Below are 23,443 nucleotides of genomic sequence, written 5' to 3' on the forward strand. Positions count from 1 at the left end.
GGTGAATATTTGAAACATGCATGCTTGGCTAATTTCTAGGGTGATTTTCAGTAGAGGGTCTCTCTCTCTGCTCTTCCGCGCGTGTGTGCTCCAGATTCTCTCTCTCTCTCTCTCACACACACACACACACACACACACACACACACACACACACACACACACACACACACACACACACACACACACACACACACACAGGGACAGGCTCCTTTGACACGCGCAAGCACACACACACAACATTTAAGGAAATGTAGGGATGACCACACCCCTTCTCACTCTTAGCTTGAAGCCATGGCCCTTGAGGATCTTCAAAGTAATGCATTTGAAATGTTATATCCCATTGGCAAGTCTGCAGCATGGATCTTTCTATACAGTAACAAATTGTAACAAAAATACATTTTTCCCTGGTTCGCAATGTCTGGAGGAGGAAACCGCCATCGCTGCTTGCAGCTATATTGTTTAGATTGTTTTACAAATAATGAAATAAATCTATTTAGCCTCATTAACTTTTGAGGTCAAAACACCTGTGATGCATACAGACATACCTCCTTCACATGTCACAATAGTTATTTTCGCCAAATAGTTTTCGCAAAATCAGCATGATTTTATATAGATTTTTAAAACAAATAATCAAATATATTTTCCCACCTGACCTTTTGATCGTTTGAGGTCAAAACACCTTTTATGCATACAGACTATTCCTGACATGTCAAATAGCTATTCTTTTTTCAAAACACATTTGACATACGTAGTTATAATGAAAGAAAAAATTATTTGGCCTCAAGGCCTTTTGAGGTCAGACTAACTCATTACAGATTAATATCCTTGATGTGTCTGGAGGCATATTTGTTTTAGTAAGGGTTGAGGTTACCTATCTATAAATCTACTTGAGGCCATTACCTTTTAAGGTCACACCAACTGTTATACAGCTCACAGAACTTCATGTAACGCAAGGCAAGTTCTTTAAAAAGCTTTTAATATTTCAAAGTAACACCATGTTAAGGATTCAAATAATTTGTACTTATTCCAGGATTGGAATAAAGGTGTTATTGAAGTAACAGAAACTTGTGAACTGTATCAATCACAGTATGAATCAGGTTTTACGGAGCCTAATATAGACACATCAGGGATGTCAGTCTGTGTTTATCACAGGTGTTTTTACCTCAAAAGGTCAAAAGGACAGGTAGCCAAATAGTTTTGTTTTTAATTATTTGTTAAAAATCTTTATAAAATGAAGTGGTGGCATGCAACCCGTCATGGCATCACCAATTATTGGACAATATGCAGTTGTCATAGTAGTTATGATAATTAAAATCAATAATACAGTGGGGAAAATAAGTATTTGAACCCCTGCCGACTTCGCAAGTTTGGCCACTTGCAAAGAAATGTGTGATCTAGAATTGTAATGGTAGGTGTATTTTAACAGTGAGAAACTGAATATCAACAAAAAAATCCAGAAAACTGCATTTTATAAGATTTATGACTTTATTTGCATTTGATGCAAAAAATAAGTATTTGAACCCCCAAGCAAACAGCAATAATTCTGGCTCCCAATGGCCAGTTATGTGCCCAAAAAGCACACAGATTAGTCCTCATTAGGTCTAACAAGGTATACCTGATCTCAACTGATGACCTGTATAAAAGAAACCTGTCCAAAGAATCATACTTCACACCTTCAACCTCACCACCATGGGCAAGACCAAAGAGCTGTCCAAGGACGTCAGAGATAAGATTGTAGACCTGCACAAGGCTGGAATGGGCTAAAAAAACACCGGCAAGCAGCTTGGTGAGAAGCAGATAACTATTGGTGCGATAATTCATAAATGGAAGCAACACAAAACAACTGTCACCCGCTCTAGGTCTGGGGCTCCATGCAAGATATCCCCTCGTGCGGAATCAGTGATCATTCGGAAGGTGCAGAATAACCCCAGAACTACACAGGGGGAGCTTGTGAATGATCTCAAGGCAGCTGGGACCAGAGTCACCAAGAAAACCATTGGCAACACACCACGCCATCATTTTTTGAAGTACTGCAGCACTCGCAAGGTCCCCCTGCTCAAGGAAGCGCATGTACAGGGCCATCTGAAGTTTACCATTGCACACTTGAATGATTCTAGGGAGGATTGGGAGACAGAATGTGGTCAGATGATACCAAAATCAAGCTCTTTGGCATCAACTCGACTTGCCGTGTTTGACAGGGGGGGGAATGCTGAATATGACCCCAAGAGTACATCATACCCACCATCAAGCATGGCGGTGGAAACATTATGCTTTTGGGCTGTTTCTCTGCCAAGGGTACAGGACGACTCCACCGCATCAAGGGGACTATGGATGGGGCCATGTAACGTGGAATATTGGGCTTGAACCTCATTCCCTCATTCCCTCCCATTGAAAACACAACCTTAAAGATTTGGAGAGGATCTGGAAAGAGGAGTGGACCAAAATCCCTCCTGAGATGTTTGTAAACCTGGTGACCAACTACAAGAAACGTCTGACGTCTGTGCTTGCCAATAAGGGTTATTCCACCAAGTACTAAGTCATTTTTGTCTGTCAGTTTTGGGGGTTCAAATAGTTATTTTTTGCATCAAATGCAAATAAAGTCATAAATGTTATAAAATGCATTTTTCTGGATTTTTTTGTTGATATTCTGTTTCTCACTGTTAATATACACCTACCATTACAATTCTAGATCACACATTTCTTTGCAAATGGCCAAACTTGTGAAATCGCAAGGGGTTCAAATACTTATTTTCCCCACTGTATGTGTGCTTTACTTTTTTTGTTAGACATTTAAAAACAATATTCTCGACTTTGATACAAATTTTGGCTGAGAATGAGAATTTCAAAACATGAAGGATATTACTGGAATATCTTTTTAATGCCCGATATATGAGACACCAGACCAGAAACAAGATACCAGCGCCAAACATTGTTCCTGGAATGAAGCAATACTTCTGGGGATAATGGGGGTTGAGTCATTAATACTGAGTTGTCTAAACAAAGTGAGTTTATCGAAGCTGAGTTTTGAAAACAGTTGAAAAGTTGTTGAGGTCATTCCATGAAAGTTTGTTAAAGTTTGTTTGTTAAAGGAATATTAATTGCGAAATTAGTCTATAATGAGGACATCCAAAAAAACACATCACACATAAAAAAAAACAGGTTCTCGTATCACAGACTGTCTCTCATGTTTACAGGATGGGTGAATTTGGTATGTTGCCAAATATTTATGGTTCAAATATTCATATGCAATGTTTATGGATAGGCCAACATCGACCCCCATTTTAAAAGACACAACATGACCCAAACTCAGAAAGCTTCCATTGCTTCTATTCATTACGGTTAGGTCTCAAAATCGGAAAATGTTTCGATCTTGTATAAATCTCAGCCACACACTTTATGGTGACAATAAATGTGTTGTGACAAGCCTATCGACAGAGACAAGAAAATCTACAATTACTCGGAGAGTACATGTAGAAATTGGAAATTAGCTGCGCTCAGGAAATGATTGCGCAATTTTGCCCTAAAGTTCTGAACAGCTTTTTTTTTTTTTTTTTTCAAGATCTGTGGATTAGATCTATGTTTTTATTGGCAAGTCACTACTTTATGTCTCACTGCACCAACTGTCATGGTGTTTAACAGCACACTATTGTGCAATAGCTAGGCTTGGTGTGACCCAGGCTGAAAGATAACCAATTTCAGGACTACCAGCTACAGTATTCATTCATGCAATTAATTCCCTTTGTTTCAGAGGAAACATTTGATTGACAATTCATTTTAGAAGGTGACTTACAGGTGATTTAACACATTATCCACATTTAGGTTGATAGAATAACAAGTAATGTTTTGTATAAGCTACAAATCACAGCATAGGACTAAGGGTCATATTTACAAGAGTTCTACAGAATCATCCCAATTCAGTATATGTTACTCATTTTTGCAATACAGATTGAGAGACGTTTCAAAATCAGTAATTTTCGACTACAACAAATGTGAACTTTGCCCTATAAATCTCAGAAAAGAATGATTACAACAGTGCTTAGATTTCAGAGCAGCTTGCAACCGAATCCTCTGAGTTCCCAGTGTCTTAGATCTTTCTAAAAAAAAAACAGACTGCGGTTAAACAGCCATTCATGCGTTCAATCCAAAAATCTGAGAAGGAACAGAGAGAGGCGTGGAAGAAAAAGTCTCAAGGAAGGGTGGTAGGTAACGGTATGTAAATATGTACTATAAAAAGAGAAGAGAAAGATTTCAAGTGTCAGTAGGAGCAGAAACCATCAGAGCAGTGCCTACCACTGGTTATTGTAAGTTTTTGTGGCTATTGAAACTGTATGTGCATGTATATATAAATCTCAACATTCTCTCAAATATTTAGGGGATACGCCTACAGCTTTGTTTCAGACAAATCTTGACATCATTTTGTGATGCATGATTTTGCTATGCACTGAAAGGATTTACCTGATAACTTCCTCTATGGATAATAACACATGGTCAGTTATTTAAAGTCAGTTAATGTTTCACAGGTTATCACCTCCAGGGAACCAAACCATGAAGTTCTCTATTTTATTTTTTGTCCTGTTACTGGCGTGCCTGTACCCAAGCCTGGCCCAAGGTAAGTGTCTCTTACATGGGCGGTAAAGGTCTCAACTGAATATCTGTTGGAATAGTGCAAAAAACCTACCAAATCTTGAATGGCCAAGTGGTGCTATGGTGGCAAGGTGCATGGTAAACACTTAACTTTGCCGTGCCATGTTCAAGATACATTTCTTAATTTATTTCCTGTCTCCTTTTCATGTTATCAGTCTTATTTTGTGATGTATATCAGCGATATTGTAATATTATTATATATATTTATCCCTGCACTTCTTGCACTCTCCAGTTCTTCTTTGCACTATCGTTGTAACAATTCACAGCTCCTGTATACATTTTCTTGAACTTCATAGACCATTGCACTGTTTGTTTTTGTATTGTGTTGTATTTTGTGTAAGCACATTGAGAGCCAGTTTACCAAGTCAAATTCCTTGTTTGTGCAAACTTACTTGGCCAATAAAACCTGATTTTGATTCTGATTCTGATTAGCTTTACCATCACTGATAGCTAACATAGATAGATAGATAGATAGATAAATACTTTATTAATCCCGTGGGGAAATTCTGGAATAGTTACTGTATGAAATGGACTTCACTGTGTTCTTGTCCTTGTTTTAAATGAAAACCAGGCTCCTATGAGAACTGCTGTCTGAGATATGTTAGTGGTGTCAAGAAGTCCACCAAAAAAAGGGTTGAAAAATACAGGATACAGGAAACAGATGGAGGATGCAACATTCCAGCTGTGATGTGAGTGCTTGAAAAGTGTTTATGCAGAATGTTCCTATATTGCTAAAGACTGAACATGAACACACACACACACACACACACACACACAGACACACACACAACACACACACACACACACACACACACACACACACACACACACACACACACACACACACACACACACTGAGTAGAAATAGCCAGTTTCCTTTACTAAGCTTAACTTGATCTGCATTGTTTTCTATACTGAAGATTCACATTGAAGAGTTCAAGATCTTTCTGTGCAAATCCTCGGGAGCAGTGGGTAAAACATCTGATCAGTCAAGTAAAATCAAAAAATGAAAAGATGTGAGTTGGAGTTGAGCAAGATATAATTGAGGTACTTCTTTCTCTTTGTGCAAAGCTTTATAGTCCCAACTGAAATAATATACATGTGACAACATAACTATTGACCAATATTCTTGACTCTTTTTTGTCAGACCCCATAGATTGTGATTTGGAAGTCTTCTCAAGACGGAATCTTTATAGAGGATAATTTATAATAAGCAGCATTATACTGAGTATATTCAGTATGAAATTGAATATCCCAAAATATTGACACCAATGCCACATTAACACACTGACATACTGCTTATTTTGCTACAGTATATGACTGGTCCCAGTCAATTTATCTGTTAGTGTAACCGTACGCCTGAAGGCATCTCTGATAACTACTTCACAGAAGGTTGAGTTTTCAGTAAATGCTTCAAATAAAAATGTATTTAATCAACTACTTATACTCATAATACTGTTTTATTGAACTGTGAACAATAGAATGTTTTGAATGTGATCTCTCTGTCTTACTGAATGATTCTGATAAGGAAATAGCCTCAACTGAATGTCCATGTGTCCACAGTGTTATATTGTCATGTGTATTCTAAAATCATGAACAAAAATGTACAAGTGTAACCATATGTATTCCAGTGTTCTATTAGATCAGCTTTAAGATGTGTGTGATCTGTGGTGTGTTTAGTATTTCCACTGTATTGCACTGTCTGTAATGTATCAGTGAAATAAAGATGAAAATGCAGAAGAGATTATGATTATTTCTTTAAATGCGCAATAAGCAGTTTTGCGGCCAACAAGTAAAGGTGTTCTAAGTCTACAGCCCTGATGTATTTTTTAGAGTATTCCTCAGTATTTCTCTGCAATCCATAAAGCCTGTTTCATTGTTTTGATCATGTATCACACCAGAAAATGTAAAAACATTGCATTAACATTAAAAAGCTTTTTTTGTCTTATTATGCAGTTGGACTTACAGCCTTTATCATAATAATTTTAAATATCAACAAGATCAACAGGAAAGAAAATACAACTCACAAAGCTAATTAAACAGTTATCCTTTAACATCCTTTAACATAATGTATACTTTGACACTGAAGATTTATGACCAGGAATGTCTTCATGTATATGTGTGGTTGGTATGGTGCACCACCTACAGTAGACGCATGTGTATGGTAAATTTGTTTATAATATTCACTGCTTCTGCTTTCTGAAATCATTTAGCTCAGTCTCTCTCACCTGGTTTTATTCTTTTTAATTTCACGAAAGATATATTACTGTGCCAGAGTGAGAGTGTGTATGCAAGGAAGAAAGACAGAAAGAAGAACTAGTCAGAGCTTGTTGATCAGACTTATACATAAGTGACATTTTCTGCTCCACAGGCAATTCTCCACTCACACCCTCCAGTAAATGTGTGCGCCAGGCAGTCTTGAGGACGCATGCTTGATAAATTATATTGTCTTTCATTTCCAACTATTTCTGAACGTGCTCATTCCTGTTCAGTGTCACGGTGATGTACCCCAAAAGGGTTATATGACAAGAGTGTTCTCTTATGTGTCATTTTTCATTTTCGCATTCCCTTCATGCTTTTTGATGATATTCATGCTACGATGTGTAGATGAAACTACACTGTACTGTACCTTTGCCAAGAACAGTTGATCTCAAAACATGGCACAGACAACTGGAGGTTGTTTTTGATGAAATAACAAGCCATTTCTAAACAAAGTATCAACGCCATGACTGCCATCTGGAAGTGTTTGAATTGAGAGACTGGATGGTTTGAAAATAACAATTTGTTTATTAAAAGTATAGTCCAATGATTTTTTTTGTATGTTTCATTTTTAAGAAGGAATATTTCAGTGTGATATACAGTGGGCTGTTCACAAAATATTAACAACTGCTGATGACCATACAGTGGGATTTCAAGCTATGATTCAGCATGTTACTTTTGTTTGGCTTAGCTGCCAAGAAGAATATATCTGCATACCAGCGTTTTATTACCTATACTCACATTCACAGTAGTTAAACACAGAGACCCAACGACATGCTGTGATGCAACTCTGTTTGAACAAGATCTGTCAGGATGAAGTTCTCTTTTGAGGTCGCATTGCGAAATGCAAGAAATTACCTTTGACAAGGACTCTCTTGGCAGAGATTTGTGGCACTGTAATTCAGTCTATCATGTCTTTTTCACTGAATATTAAGCTGGTTCTCACGTCTCAACAGGAATGGAATGATGTTTTTTTCACAAAAATGAACAGGGAAAAAAGAAAAGGAACAGTTAAGAGACAAGCACAAACCACTAAATCACGTAGAAGAATTAGGAGAATAAAGTGCTCTTCAAAATGACACACATTACAACGTATAATTTCATCAATTTCATTTGTTGCGGTTAAACCTGAAATAATGCTTTATGTACAGTATGAATTGAGATAGAAAATGCTTCCAACACAAATACACAACATTAAAACATTAATGTTGAAATAGTAGCTAAATTTGCTTTATGCTGTGTCAGACGCCAAACTTAATACAGACATAGGCCTACTGAATACATTTTACATTTTTCACCTAACAAACACTCAAAAATGCAGAAAAAAATAAATAAAAAATAGAAAATATATAAATAATATTAAAAAAATCCCAGTCTTCCTGAGTAAAGTTCTTGCATAGGTCATGGACTATACAAATAAACACAAAGTAGGACAGAAATACCTGACTGTGTAAAGCTCTTTGTTTTGCATTAGTGATCTGGCCCTTATGCAATAGACTTATAAAGGGGTGTATTGCCCTTGTCTTTTAATACGATTTGTAGAATGACAAACACGGATGGGGTTGGCTTTTTAAAGCCCATCTGACAAACATATGGAATCTTTTGTTCTAAGAATTATTATCTTGGGGGTTCTTTTAAGATTACAATGCAGTGATGTCAGATTCCTTTCTTAAGGATTAAACGATTCTAAATCTGTAATCCTTTGCTTCAGCTTCTGTCCATACCCTATTATTAAAAATTACACTGACTAACTGATTTGACTAAACCTGAATGTAATATTAAGATAAATAAAGTTGTAAAAATGTATAACTGTGTTTTTTAGTTAGATATGGTACCTGTTCCCAGGTTTGCAGAGACTGGAGAGACCTGTATTCAATTGTGTGAATTACAAACACACACTTAAACTCACAATAACCTTAATAATTGCCATATCTGCTTGTTTTCACAGGTAGCTGCAGTTTTTGCTGAAGTATGACAATATTGCAATAGATATGAGTGGAACGAGGCCTACAGGATAGCACAGACAGAAGTTGGATGATGTTTCTTTGCCGAATCTATCCAAGACATTTTGGTTTGGAATTCGTCAGGTTCCAAAGACGCGTAGCCCACTGCTTCCACAGACCTCCTCTTTTGAACACGGTGCAGCATGATACGGTAGGTTCCCGAGATCGGGCTGTGAGAGTCAGCGCAGTTGTTGTTCTGCAAGTGTGCCCCTGTGATGCCAAGTTCAGACAGAGCGGATTTCACCTCCTTTTCCTCCACCGTTAGAGTGTTGGCCGTGTCCACAAGGTGCGCTGGGGTGAGACTGATCATGGGATATGGTTTTGGGTACTCAATCCCAGTAAGCCAGGTACTGCACATTATTTGGGAGAGGGAAGAGCGGTCATTGGGGACCTGCCGGAGCATCCCTTTGATGACCAGCTGACAGGGATCAGGCACGTGACTCGGGAGCACATAAGCACCTGTTAAGATTATCCGTTTCAGTCGGCTCAGGTTGTCAGCTCCGAAGGGCATGTTCGCCGTCACCATGAAGAACAGTAGGACACCCAGGGCCCATATGTCCACGTATTGGCCGAGGTAGCCTTTCTCTTTGAAGAGCTCCGGGGCTGCGTATGGCGGCGAGCCACAGAATGTGGTGAGGGTCTCAGTGGGGCTGGTCACGGTGCTGAAGCCAAAGTCGCCCACTTTAATACAGAAGCTTGTGGTGTAGAATATGTTTTCTGCTTTCAGGTCCCTGTGGACAATGTTGTTCTCATGCTGTGGATACAAACAATGAGAGTGCACAAAGGTTATCCACACTATGTAATCATAAAAACGACATGTCACATGATTCAGAACTGGTAGGACACAAGGATTTAACAAGGCAGTAGATGGGGCATGTAGAGCATAGTTATTGCTGTGAAACAATTCTATCAGTCTATATGATTATTATTTACCTAAATATGATTATTTACCCATTTGATGGAAATGACAGACTATTTACAGTAGAATAAAGGACATAATTTGATTGATTAGGGCAGTTTTAGGAATTCTGTGCTCAGTAGTCTTTGGTATAAAATCATCTGCCAAATGCTGGAATGTAATATTACATTTTAATATTAATGTAATATGTTATGAATATGGCCTTTAGCCAGATCTGACGACTACAGTGCACACATACTGAGGAAAGGACTGCTAACCATGTGATTGACGGCTGAAACGATCTGGGCAAATACCATCTTGCTTTCAAGATCTGATAGGCGCCCCCTAGTGCTGATCCTGGTGTACAGATCCCCACCACTGCCGTACTCCATGGCCAAGTACAGGCGCTTGCTCGTCTCAAGCACCTCATACAGGCGCACAATGTTGGGGTGTGACAGCTTATCCATGCACAGAATCTCGGAGGAAAACAAAGACTGTGACTTCTTGTCCAGGCGATGCTTGTCAAGAATCTTGACGGCGACCCTTTCTGTATGGGGACAGGGGAGTGGGGAGAAGGAGGATAGGAGAAGGAGGATAGGAGAAAGAGGATAGGAGGAAGAGGAGAGGAGGAGTAAAGGAGAAAGAGGAGAGGAGAAGGAGGATAGGAGAAGGAGGAGAGAAGAAGGAGGATAGGAGAAGGAGGAGAGGAGAATGAGGATAGGAGAAGGAGGATGGGAGAAGGAGGATAGGAGAAGGAGGATAAGAGAAGGAGGATAGGAGAAGGGGGATAAGAGAAGGAGGATAGGAGAAGGAGGATAGGAGAAGGAGGATGGGAGAAGGAGGATAGGAGGAGGATAGGAGAAGGAGGAGAGGAGAAGTAGGAGAGGAGAAGGAGGATAGGAGAAGGAGGATGGGAGGAGGAGGATAGGAGGATGGGGAGCGCATGGGGAGGTCAGTCACGGCAGCAGGACCAAAATAATTTGAAGCTTCCCCTTAGTCTCATTTAAGTCTAAAAAATGTGTGCCTAAAATATCTGAATAAACCAGATACCCCCCACATCTTTTCTGATTTACCACAGGCATCCAAACTGTTCCACAAAACAAATGAAAGAGATCTATCTGACATAACAGCATACATCCAAGGGGGTCCTGAGGGTTTAAGGTGATTAGGGACATTTATTCCAGAGGACCACCTCTTCGTTTTTGGCATCAACATTCAAAATGCTCTACTGTATCTTGTCAAAGACTTTGTGGTAAAGTGAACCACCAGAAGACATTTTGCAACACTTTCCCAGTGTCTTGTACTTTTTGCTTAAATGATTATCACATAAAGTATAATATAACTAGATCTTACTCACCTTTTGTTAGGGCATGAATTCCTAATTTGACATGGGAAAAATTCCCTGTTCCCACTTCCCCTCGGAGCTCGTAGAATGATATCCTTCGGCCCAGAATGAGGTCGTTCACCATCCTTTCATTGTGGGCCATGTCATAGATGACCCTCTCAATAGGAGTTTGCTTCATCCTCTGTTCTGCAGTTAGTGGCGGTGGCTTCTGGACTGGTGCATGCTTGGCCTTGCTCTCCACCATTTCCTCTTTAGTCTTCTTCCTACCTCGCTGCAGCATTGACCATGTTATCTTCGTTTTCTGACCTGTGGAAACAAAGCATATGCATTTGTGCACTCGAACTGGCACACAGTAAGCCATACAATATAGCCAACCCTTTATGCCAGTCCTTGATCCTTTTAAGCACTACTTTGACATTGTACATACATATTAACTGTATTTACTTTAAGCTACATAAGACATTTAAAGTTATGAATCATTATTACAAGAATAATAGTCCTTGCCCAATATTCCTAAAGAAAATGTGTGCCTCACCCCTCTCCATTCAAGTGAATCAAAGGAACAGTTATAGTATAAACTCTGAGGGTATAGCATCAACTCTTTCTCCTCTGATGTCTCATCAGCTTATGCCCAGCCACAGACACTAATGACCTGAACCGATGGGAACAGACTGTACACAGCAGCAACAGATGTAGGGTGGGATTAGGGTTCAGAGAGGCTGCTGCAGGATGACACGGCCTGAGGCGGCCGGAGGCGACCTGGTCAACGGTGGCAGTTATAGATATGAACAATGTTTGCAGGAAATGGGAATTGTATCATTTTCAACTGGTCAGAATAACCTTAATGATGACAAATAGGTAATATATGTCTTAAGATGTAGCCGCTGAATGCTAACAATAGTCATAAGGAGGGACCAAAAAGACATCTATGAGTGTGTGAGGAACATTGAAAATTCATATTGCTCATTGTGATCTGCTACATATCACCACCTGGAACACAGCTACCATATATTTAGTTAGGCAATGGGCCCAATTATATAATGTTCAGGACCCAATAAAGACATTGCATCTTTTCTCAGAATTATAGTCTTAAAGTCTGCTTGGAAACATCCTACAGTTCCACATTCCAGTGTTTCTTCTGCAGGCAATTTTTTTCTGAAGACCAGTGGTAGGACAGGACAACATGACTGACCAGGATTACACAACAGTTCAGGTCAAGACTAAAAATACAGGAAAGGAAATCCTCTGAACTACATTCAGCATGGTTGGAAGAAATCAATTCCTTACTTCAAAGGTCCAGTTCATTCTTGGTGAGGTTAGCAAAAGCATTTTTGCACATTTTGCTAGACAAGGCCAGGCACCTGACATACAAAATACATTCACACACAGATATGAACCTTAAATACTTGTATCAGTACATGTTAGCATTAACTGTCTGTGCCTGTAACATCATGTGTTACATGCACAGGTTGCAAATGTGACCATAATGCAATTGTATAGTGTATAGTATGGTGATGTTTTATATGGCATGTGAATGATAATGTTAGCACTAGCGGTCACCTTTTTAAATTACTGTTTCCATGGGCTAATTTCTACAATGATAGTCCTATAAAGTTAACACATTTCAAAAAGTAGCTTATTAAGTCCAAAACTTATTTTTATAACAGGCAAAGTTAAGAGAAATGAGGATTCAAAACAGAACATCTAAAAAGAAATAGGTTACAGTACCTGGCGTCTGTGGATCTTTCATCCTCTGCTAGAGGCAGTTGGCCTACACTAAGGGCTGTGTCTTAGTCTGCGAGAGCTTTCAAGATCACCGCTGCTTAATCCAATTAGGCACACTTATTAATATCTACCGAACAGGGCCCCACCCTGCAATGGAGCCATAGGAATGCTGCTAATGCACTAACAACTTTGCTGTGTATGCAACACAGAGGGTTTACTTAGTAGGCCTAACAGTGATTTAGTGCTTTCCATTTTTAAGTGCAAATTGCATTTTATAATTTTGCAACCATATTTCATACCAAAACAGATTAGCAAGGTTAATTAAGCATTTCTTTGAGTGTTTTTTTCTCCGTGGTAGAATTATGGTTCCACTAGACTGATGGTTTGACAGCACACATGTGGCAAATCAAACAACCATAAAGCCACATTTTGAAATAACAGGATGGATTTAGAGGATGTGCAGCAGTTTAACAGTTGTGATCTGAAGGAGGCATGCAGATTTAAAGGAAAAATATTTAGTTTTTGTTGTCAACAGTACTTTTCTTGTCTTTATACAAATTAGTCTGAGATGTTTGTTTTCATTAGTTAAAATTTTACTAGGACAGGAAAATAAAATTATAAAAAGCCCCGAAGTCCTGCAACAACAACAATATATAGAAATGCACAGAAATATTTGGAAACACTGGATTTCCTAATTGTTATATACCTTTGTGGTTGGTAGCAAAGTACAACACATTGTTCTTTTAAAAGTTAGAACATATAGTTACTTGGTATGATAGTCAATAAATCATTTTGGCAAGAAAAAGCCAAATCTTTTCAACAAGAGACAGAAGAGAGTTCCAATGTCTGCGATATGTTCTTCCGTCCATTCTATATTCTATATTCTACAATATTTAACATGGCAGGTGATGTACACTTTTATCTACGCAATCCTAGCCTCGTCACACGATACATTTGGTTAGCCACACCTCCTCTGTTTTTAAAGAGTTTGGCGGTGGAGGGTAACAACGCGAAGTGTCATTCACGACCATACTTTACGCCACTTACGTAATGGGCGAAGCAGGAATTTACAACTGAAACACGTCTGTCGTCATCACATTTTTTGTCAGCGTAGAATGGCGGCAACTCTTGGACATGCACAGGGTACAGACTCTGACCCCGACCGTGTAGTTGAAGATGAACCTCGGGGCACAGATGGAGACGAAGAAAATTCACAGCAAACGGGTGCAACTGCTCCCCAGAGTCGCTTGGCAAAATTACCTTTGGCTCGGATAAAAGCTCTCATGAAAGCTGACCCGGACGTCACTCTGGCTAGTCAAGAGTCTGTTTTCATCATTGCGAAGGCTACAGTACGTAAGCTAGTTATCTACCTAGCTTGTTAGTATGATACCATTAGGTCACTATCCTATAATATAAATAATCAAACATGCTCTGTTAAGTTACAATTTAAGGATCAATTGAAATATCGTCTGCCAAACTTTGCTGTATCTGCCTACCGTCGTTGATGGCATTGATATCTGTCACAAAAACTATCTAGGTTGGAGTCATGTGTTTAAATTGTTACTGTCCCTTCTCAACAGGAACTTTTTGTGGAAATGATTGCTAAGGATGCACTAGTGTATGCCCAACAGGGAAAGCGGAAAACGCTGCAAAGGAAAGACCTAGGTGAGATCACAGCCCATCCGATTTTGTCGTGAAAATGGAATTAGTTTGGATATCCATACCAATCCATGATTGATTTACTTCACCTTGGCCTGTCATTCCCTTTTTACAGATAATGCTATTGAGGCTATTGATGAATTTGCGTTTCTTGAAGGTAAGTTCAGGCATGGACTTACTTACCACAAACTGTTAAAATGAATCATAAACACTAATATCAAGGTGTCGCACAAGGAGCCTACAGTTAGTGTTTAATCATCATTATGCCTTTGCCTTGTCTTTTTTTTTGCTTTTAGGTACCTTGGATTGATTTTTGCAGATGGAGGGCAGCAGCACAGTGAAAACACACTCGATACACTGTGTTTCTATCTATTGGACTGAGAAGGATCATCCAGAATTACCCCTCATGGTTGTACACAAACTCATCCATTAGTGTCAATAGTCACATTTATTTTTACAGGTGTAAGTCTCTTGTACATATTATGAAACGTGTCAGGATTTTTTTTTTTTAAATAAACTTTTATAAATATTCAACTTAACGCCCCCTTTCGTTATTTTGCTAATGTTCAATTCAACTTAAATTACAACAATTGTATCAGCTTCAGCTCACTAAACTGGACCCAAGTAAGCCTTGTCAATATGTTCTGTTACTTGAAGTACACAGATTAAACTTGTTAGTATTGTGGTCTTCCGTCTCCAACGGGGTGGAGAAATGGATGACGACAGGACTCTCTAGGTCAGCTATTTATGAGATAACTTTCAGGTTTCAAATCTTTTATAGAGTGTGTCAAAAGATGAGTACCAAAGTTGATTATAGTGATGAGATGGAATTGGTAAGATCAAGTCCATAGTTTTTTCACATATGCAAGCCGTGACATTGCTGTGTAAAAACATGGTACATTTCTTCTATTATTATTCCCATCTAGCCATCATTCCCAATAAAAAATGAACTGCTTATATTGTACAGGAGTGTTATATTGTGTTCTCAACTTACATAATGTCTTTAGAATTGTAATGGTTTGAGGAAGGTATATGAGTGATTATTTCAGATTAGCGAAGAACTGTGTTATATGTAGCATAATGGAGCGCCTTATGAATTTGGCACAGTTGGGTAGATGTTAAGAGTGCAAATGAATGGTGTAATTTGTGATCAGCCTATTTGTTTTCAAGAGGTACATGATGCACACGGACACGGTCATATGTTATATAAACACATTGTAAACTCATATGCAACTCCCAGTATGGCTATAGGTATTCCATCGTATTACATTTGGTAATTTGTGGAGTATATACAGGGCTTTCATAAATGTCAGATGGTTTAAACATATGCTTTACAGAACACTTTATGACCAGAGATGCTTTTATTCGATTCATTAAAAGTGATTTTATGTAAGTTAAGACTGTGGAAGAACATAGTAAATTCTAAAAAACTGTAATGACATGATATTAATGGATGGTTGTTGACAGGAAACATCTTCTGTGTGAAGAAGTAGGCTGGTTCTGTTATCCTTAATCCAAGGTTCGGTTGCAGAGAGTCAGGAAACTCGGGAAAGATGTATAGCTTATAATACTTTATTCCAACGCATCACACAATCAACTCGCAAGTCGCGGTAAACGAGAGAATTCTTTCAATGTCATTACGGAGGGTTGTGACCCTTATAGTGCAGAATTAACACGTAAACAATACCTTTTAATGAAAGGTGTGTCCATAAATGAAAGTAGGAAGTTACCTTATTTGGTCTTACTCAATTAAGTCAATTAAGTGTCTGTCTGGGGTCCTGGCAACCATTGATCTCCTGCTGTCTTTCCTTCCTGACCCTGGACAATATCTATTTGATGTCTCAGGGTCCAAATGGTTAGGGAACAGGCCTGACGCCCGTCTGTGAGGCCTTAGATGCATATTGACAGAATGGACCTTGCTGTGATTGCATATGACTAAAATCCATGTATTTAACTGAATCTAACATGTGCTTCAGGCGGAAGGCTAAAGGAAATCTCAGTTTTCTTTTCTTTTCGTTTCCCAAATATCCATTAGTTTGTGTTCAGGCTGTAAGCCTCACGACTTGATTTACTGTGCCACTGTGAACACATTGTGCACTGGGGAGGAAAAAGCTGAGCAGTGCTTTACTGAAGATTAGAATAAATCATGTCCAGAGCAAAGAAAAACTTATAAACAGAACATCCCACACAGGTGGCGCCCAAATATGGACAATGCCCTATAAAGGAAATGAACTCAGGCCTGAAATGCGAAAGGTATTCAGTCAAGGTATTTCTGGATACATAACTACAAAACGACCATTTCATGTCAACAAGAGGGCATATAGTTACAGCCCTCTTAGATGGCTTAATCTCATTTATAGTGCTTACGAACATTAATTTGCTTATAACAGGTAAAGCCTTTACATTTGCTGAAGACTGAATAACATTGGTTGTTTAGAAATGGAATTGTAATGCCACTTGTGCTTGCCCTTATTACTGCTCTCTCCTTACCACAAGATATTCATTCAGAGCCAGTAAGTCTCTATGCACAACAGATACATTTTCCCATTGTTTGCATTGTCATACTCATTGACACGTGCATTATGCTCAGACTGAGTAACAATTTACAGTTGGTTGATAAAAGTAGTAAAAATAGTTTTCATGACATCTCCCACTACTAAGGCCAGTATTTGTGGAAGGTTTTGATGATTACGGCCATCAGGCGACCAAATAATATGAACTATTATTTACTTATGGCTATTCTGCTTCCAGTTTTGCTCCCAGCTGGAATAATACTTCTGTCAGGATCTTCATAACGTGGCCTTAAATATGTCACTGAACACATGGTATATTCAGTTTTCAACAATATTGTTCAAGCATTCGGAAGACACCTGTTAGTAGTTTTGTCTCATTTTCAGAGACAACTGTTGATTAATTATGAACATTGCTCTGGGAGTCTAGAGTTACCTGTTCCATCCCACACAGTCTCTGCCCTTGCTGGAACATAGAAGATCAGTGGAGGAGTCGTTTTCATTCAGTAGTTGTATGCCTGCTTATGTCTGTGTAGCCTTTTGGTGAGCTCTTAATCGTCCAAAAGATATGCAGGATATGTGCTTGGCCTGTGAGCACATTGAAGTCATAGGGATGGTATGTTTTTGCAGCTGAAAAGTTCCATCCTGATTTTTTGAGGGATGAATTCCATACCCCCCACCCCGCCCTGCCAAAACATAGACTACATATTTTCAATTTCACGACTTCAGGTATGTAAAAAAAATCACCTAGGGATTACAGTACACCGTAACTGCTCTTTAATGTAAATATTCTGTCCTATACATTAAAGCAAATATTTTGCTGTAATGCAATTGCAATTGTTCTGTAGGCAAAACATAGGAATTGCACCCATATTATATCCTGTAGTTAGGATCTAGTGTACATAGACTGGAAAAGAGTTAATACCCAAAGGTCTATGTCCTAAAGGAAAGGCATAGTGTCACAATTTAAAATATTTTTTATAATACATTTTGTGTCTTAGGAATATTTCATGTGAGCAAAGACTTCTGCTTTGTGTATGTGTGGCTTTTTTTTTTAGATGTTACTGAATGTCACTGAAAAATTAAGCAATTTCATATTATTATAGATTTAAGTGATATCTAAGAGCAAATTCTGAGTAAGCTTATGCAATGCTCTGAAAGTGAACCATAAATATCCTAATTAAGTTTGTGGTTTAGGTGCCCAGAAAGAAAGCTGTGAGCCAAGTTACCCTGAGGTGATCTCAGATGATCAGATTCAACAGTTATTTTCATTATTTAACACCATCTACTCGTGTTATAAGTTTCTTGCAGTCTAACCACAGACATTTCTCAGTGTTTTGAGCTGAAGGGGTTCTTGTGAATTCTGTAGTGTATTTTGGTTCGGGCCCTCTAGGTACCGTACAGGGTCTCTTCACTTTGCAAGCAGATGGGAAAAACGAGGTCCTGCAGTTTTGTTCATATTAGACTTTTTCTGGTCTCTTTGCAGACAAGTGTGGTGGTGTGGTGTAAACAAACACACAGGAATCACCAGAAGACTCCGTGGGTTGGAGAGGAGAGTGAAGGAGCATGTGGGTGTGTTAGTATGTGTATGAGAGAGTGAGGGTGAGAGAATGAGAGAGAGAGAGAGCGCGCACAAGAGAGAGAGAGAGGTAAGGAGGGAGGGAGGGAGGGAGGGAGGAAAACAGAGCAGGAGGGAGGGAGGGAGGGAGACAGGAGAAATAAAAGACGGAGCGCGAGAAACGTAACGCAGCGGATTAATTCATCCCAGGCTCACCATGTATCTGCAGAGTGCAGCCGTGATTTGCCTTACTGTGCTATTCTTTGGCTCCCTGGAAGGTAAGGCAACATTGCCCTTGTGTGCCGTGAGCTTGCACCCTGCTGCTGTGTGAGTTTGCGTTAGTGTGATGGCGATGTGAGGCTGCAGGAGGGAAGAGAGCGAGAGAGACAGACTGAGAGATGGAGAGAGGGACACAGGAGGAAAGAGAGTGAAAGAGACAGACTGAGAGATGGAGAGAGGGACACAGGAGGAAAGAGAGTGAAAGAGACAGACTGAGAGAGATGGAGCGAGGGACACAGGAGGAAAGAGAGTGAAAGAGACAGACTGAGAAGGATGGAGCGAGGGACACAGGAGGAAATAGAGTGAAAGAGACAGACTGAGAGAGATGGAGAGAGGGACACAGGAGGAAAGAGAGTGAAAGGGACAGACTGAGAGATGGAGAGAGGGACACAGGAGGAAAGAGAGTGAAAGGGACAGACTGAGAGATGGAGAGAGGGACACAGGCCAACATGCTGCCAGCATGGACACTAGGGGATGCAAACATAAGAGTAGCACAGGGAAACATGTAATTCAAATGAGAGCTTGTTAGATGCTTAAACAGTTGGTACTATGCTTAATGTTTCAATGCATCATCATGCGAAGGGAAATTGAAACATAAGAATGCAGAGCTAGGTACCTATGTCTCTGGAGGGATCTTTTCACAAACTGCATTCTAAAAGTGTAACCCGAAGCTTTGGAATTCTGCATGATGAAGTCTACCTGCAGGCTGCAGCCCCTTCAGGAGCTGTTTTCTGCATGCTTACAGTGGAGTAATTGGATTCCATGGACATTATTGTGTGTGTGTGTGTGTGTGTGTGTGTGTGTGTGTGTGTGTGTGTGTGTGTGTGTGTGTGTCATTTAGAACCTGTCATCAATATTGTACAGAACAATAACACATATTCAAAACAAATTTCACATTTATGTTTAGAGGCACCTTATTTTGTCCAGAAAGCCCTATGGATGTAAAAGTGTGAGACCCAACTCTCCACACCTCAAACAGAAGTTGTTATCTGAATGTACACTATTTTTCTGCATGTGAGAGTATCCCTGTGTCGTTTTGGACAGGGAAGGGTGTCCAGATGCAGCGGGATGTGCAGTGTTGCATGCAGTACTCCCAAGGCAAAGTGCGGACCAAAGATGTGCTGAGATTTGAGGAGCAGACAGAAGGCCCAGACTGCAGCATACAAGCAGTCATGCAAGTATTCCAAGCATCCAGGAGCGGTCACCAGACATGGAAAATATTCCAATGAATGCCCAACGGCATCGCTATCTAGTTCAGATCTCATTATTGAAAAAGCTCTACTTGCTAATTGCGTCCAGTGCCTCAAATAGTTTGTGGAGGAATGTTTCCTGCCCAGTTTTATGGGGACATGCCTAAGTTACATACATTCTTGAGGATACTGAGAACAGATCCCCTTTTGTTGGATTTATTTTGATTAAAACAGAAGTTTCATAGACTATGTCAACTTCTGACATGTTCTCTGCTGTCCAATGTGAACAGATTGTACACCAAGAGGGCAGTGAAGTGTGCCGACCCGAGGGACCGCAAAGTGCAGAGGTTACTACGGAAACTGAGGCTGAGGCAGGCGGTGAAGGCTCACAGGACGATGTGGCTCCACCCACACATGAATCTGCCCGTCATGGCTGAGGTAGGTGACATTTATGATCCCATCACTCGGGCTGTATGAGCATTCCAACCCTGCACAGTCACTGGAAAGACTGAGATATCACTCAGTGTGTGTATGTTTGTGTGTGTGTGTGTGTGTGTGTGTGTGTGTGTGTGTGTGTGTGTGTGTGTGTGTGTGTGTGTGTGTGTGTGTCTGTGTGTGTCTGTGTGTGTCTGTGGTTGTGTGTGTGTGTGTGTGTGTGTGTGTGTGTGTGTGTGTGTGTGTGTGTGTGCGCATTGTTTATCTATGAATCTAATTAGTTTGAACACACATTGTCCACAACAGCCATCACACAAAGAGTTGTTAATAGAGATGTTTGCCAATGATGGAATATGTATATATATAATATAGCCTTTCTTCTGCCAGTGCAACAATAGTATGCCTCCCACCACTGTTTCACATGATAGAACTGTACCATTAATGTGCTATAGTACAAACATGTTTCCATTGACATTTTTTTTCTATCTTTCTCTCCCCATAGCCAAAATAAATGCCTACAATATGAACCAGTCCTCAGAGCAGTCCTCTGGGTCTCCAGACTGCATTGATCATTGCTAACTGCTTAGAGGTAGATGCAGAGCTCCCATTACCAAACACTTTGATATTTTGGAGAGGTTTTGATATGTAGTGGAATGTCTTTCAAACTGACTGTTGCTGAATATGCCAAAGTATGCCCCTGTCAATGATCTTTGGCAGTTACATGCTAAATCAGAGTTAGGGAGGGGGACTTGCTCTTGTTTAAACAATAACATATATGACACATGACTGTTAAACATGAAAGATAATCATTTATATAAAAATGTAACCTTTAAAGTGTTCTGTGCTGGCATTTCCTGTTGTATGTATTGCTATATTTTATACTGTATACCAAATGTTATTCTATGTGTCTGTGACTGAAATGTCATTTGTCTTCATAATTAAAGTTTACTTGTTCTTAATATCAGAACATTACATAATTGTTCCTGACTTCAGAAGTAATCACTAGTGCTTTAAGTGCATTACAAATTTAGTTTTTAGATATACAGTTTTAAGATCAAGTATATAACTGTGATTGCTTGGGATAATGCAACAGCTATCAAGGTTTGTGAAGTGACATCGTCATTAAGATGACATGTCCACCCATGTTGTGAGGTGAAGTAGTCATTAAGATGGCATGTCCATCCATGTTGTGCTCTATATATATTCTCTTCACATGCAAGTGTGAGGTGCCTGTAGCATACACAGGGGCCCAGACATACGCTATTTCAATTTTCACATATATATAAGGCTTGTCAAAAAAGTTGCATTTTTCTTTTAGCTGTTTTGACAGTGCTGTTGCATTCTCCCCTGCAAACATTCCTATTGAACAGGGTTTCATTTTAATGCCATTTAGATCAAATCACTATGATATCTAGCATGGCCTTGCAGGTCTGTGAAGCATGCAGAAAGTATTTTAAAAGTTGGTTTACTTAGGAAACTTAATATGTTGCAACCTAAGCTGTAGAAAGCACAGGTATAATTGTAGTCATGGCTTAAACGAGGCTATACGCTCCATGTGGTATGCGAGGAATGTGAGTATCACACATATCCTAGGTAACATCACTACAGTCCGAGTATGTAATACACATCAGCCAAAACACAAACAGTTTGATTACAAAGCAACAGTCCTTCATTTTTCTGACATTTATTTGGAAACATCTATCACACACCATTCTGAATGTAAAATGTATTCCACTGCCACAACCAAACAGAAAAATAAGTCCTCTCACAACAAAAATGAGAACAGCATGTGGTCCCAACAACGCCCTCCCTTTCCCAAAAATATGTGCAATCCCTTTAACAATGTATGCATTTGTTCATGTGGCTTCTAATCTAGAACAGATAAGGTCATAATTTAATCTACCAATTGTATTGCCAAATGTTTCTTAGCCCTGGTGGAATTTTGTGGCACACATCGAGTCGAGTAAATTCTGGCCAAGAAAAGTTTTAAAACGTGGCATCTTACACTTACAAAGCAAAATGAATAATGAAGAGAAAGACATTCACATACCTCCCTCAGGGTCGGGGCAGTGCCCACATGGTGGTGTGGATTGTCACGCCACTCACAGTTCCTCAGCTCATACATTCAGGTATTGCAGTGGATATGAATAACAAAATAATACTTACATTCAACACGAATACCATCAGATAAGAAAAGACCTGTACATCTATCCAACGGTAGTTCTACAAGCACATGTGGACACCCACAGTAGTTGTGTCTACTTTTGTAAACATGGCATCAGAATGCCTTGGCAATTTGTGGTTCAAGAAATCAACAGTCAATAACTGAAACCATTTAAACTATAGTACTTTCACATCTAGGTTACATTCTGTAATCTTACTAAATTACCCTTCCAACAGCAAACACAAGGGTAAAAAAAATTGAATTAGCCTTCACTAGGATTCTTTCCAAATCAAACATCACAAATGCTTTCACGTTCAATCACATGCCTATGATTGGAACACAAAACCTTTTAATATCAGTGCTTAACAGTTAAATGTCAAAGTTTGAAAAAAACATTGATTTACTAAAACAGTCCAACTATAATAAGGTAACAGTCCATTAACACATTAAAAAAAAAGCACATCTAAACTAAAATGACACAAAGAAAGTCTTACTCCTAATAAGTTCAAACTATGGTCATATACAAGCTCTACTTAGGCAGTTTGGCCTTTAAATGGCAGACTCTGGCCTTTAGCAACATGCCACGTGCCGTAGATTACCACTACATGAAATGATCTGCTCCGTTACTCTCAACCATTTAAAGGGGTACAAAGAAAATGTACATTTGAAGGCAAAACTAAAGGCATCTACACTTCCAATTTTAAGTGTAATTGTTGTTGCTTTTGCCTTTATAGTAAAAGCACCATTTGACTTTTGGCCATTGCTGGATTGTTG

General features: G+C 39.3%; 3 protein-coding genes across 3 annotated transcripts; 2 read left to right on the top strand and 1 right to left on the bottom strand.

Annotated features, from left to right (window-relative positions):
• Nucleotides 1–8,910: 8,910 nt before the first annotated feature.
• On the bottom strand, nucleotides 8,911–11,510 carry LOC308360468 (serine/threonine-protein kinase NIM1; the record flags this gene model as incomplete). Its single annotated transcript, XM_080832398.1, has 3 exons — nucleotides 8,911–9,660; nucleotides 10,083–10,351; nucleotides 11,162–11,510. 3 exons carry the CDS (start codon nucleotides 11,508–11,510, stop codon nucleotides 8,911–8,913), a joined length of 1,368 nt encoding a protein of 455 aa, XP_080688524.1.
• Nucleotides 11,511–13,772: 2,262 nt separating this feature from the next.
• On the top strand, nucleotides 13,773–15,299 carry pole4 (polymerase (DNA-directed), epsilon 4, accessory subunit; the record flags this gene model as incomplete). The annotated part of the gene is made up of 5 exons (XM_080859693.1): nucleotides 13,773–13,831; nucleotides 13,938–14,223; nucleotides 14,455–14,539; nucleotides 14,649–14,690; nucleotides 14,830–15,299. The coding sequence occupies 5 exons, from the start codon at nucleotides 13,773–13,775 to the stop codon at nucleotides 14,841–14,843; spliced, it is 486 nt and encodes a 161-aa protein (XP_080715819.1). The 3' UTR covers nucleotides 14,844–15,299.
• Nucleotides 15,300–18,818: 3,519 nt separating this feature from the next.
• ccl44 (chemokine (C-C motif) ligand 44) lies at nucleotides 18,819–20,547 on the top strand (the record flags this gene model as incomplete). The annotated part of the gene is made up of 3 exons (XM_080859705.1): nucleotides 18,819–18,879; nucleotides 19,925–20,054; nucleotides 20,361–20,547. The coding sequence occupies 3 exons, from the start codon at nucleotides 18,819–18,821 to the stop codon at nucleotides 20,545–20,547; spliced, it is 378 nt and encodes a 125-aa protein (XP_080715831.1).
• Nucleotides 20,548–23,443: the final 2,896 nt, after the last annotated feature.

The sequence above is a fragment of the Sprattus sprattus genome (genome assembly GCF_963457725.1).
Source record: "Sprattus sprattus genome assembly, chromosome: 2".
NCBI lineage: Eukaryota > Metazoa > Chordata > Actinopteri > Clupeiformes > Clupeidae > Sprattus > Sprattus sprattus.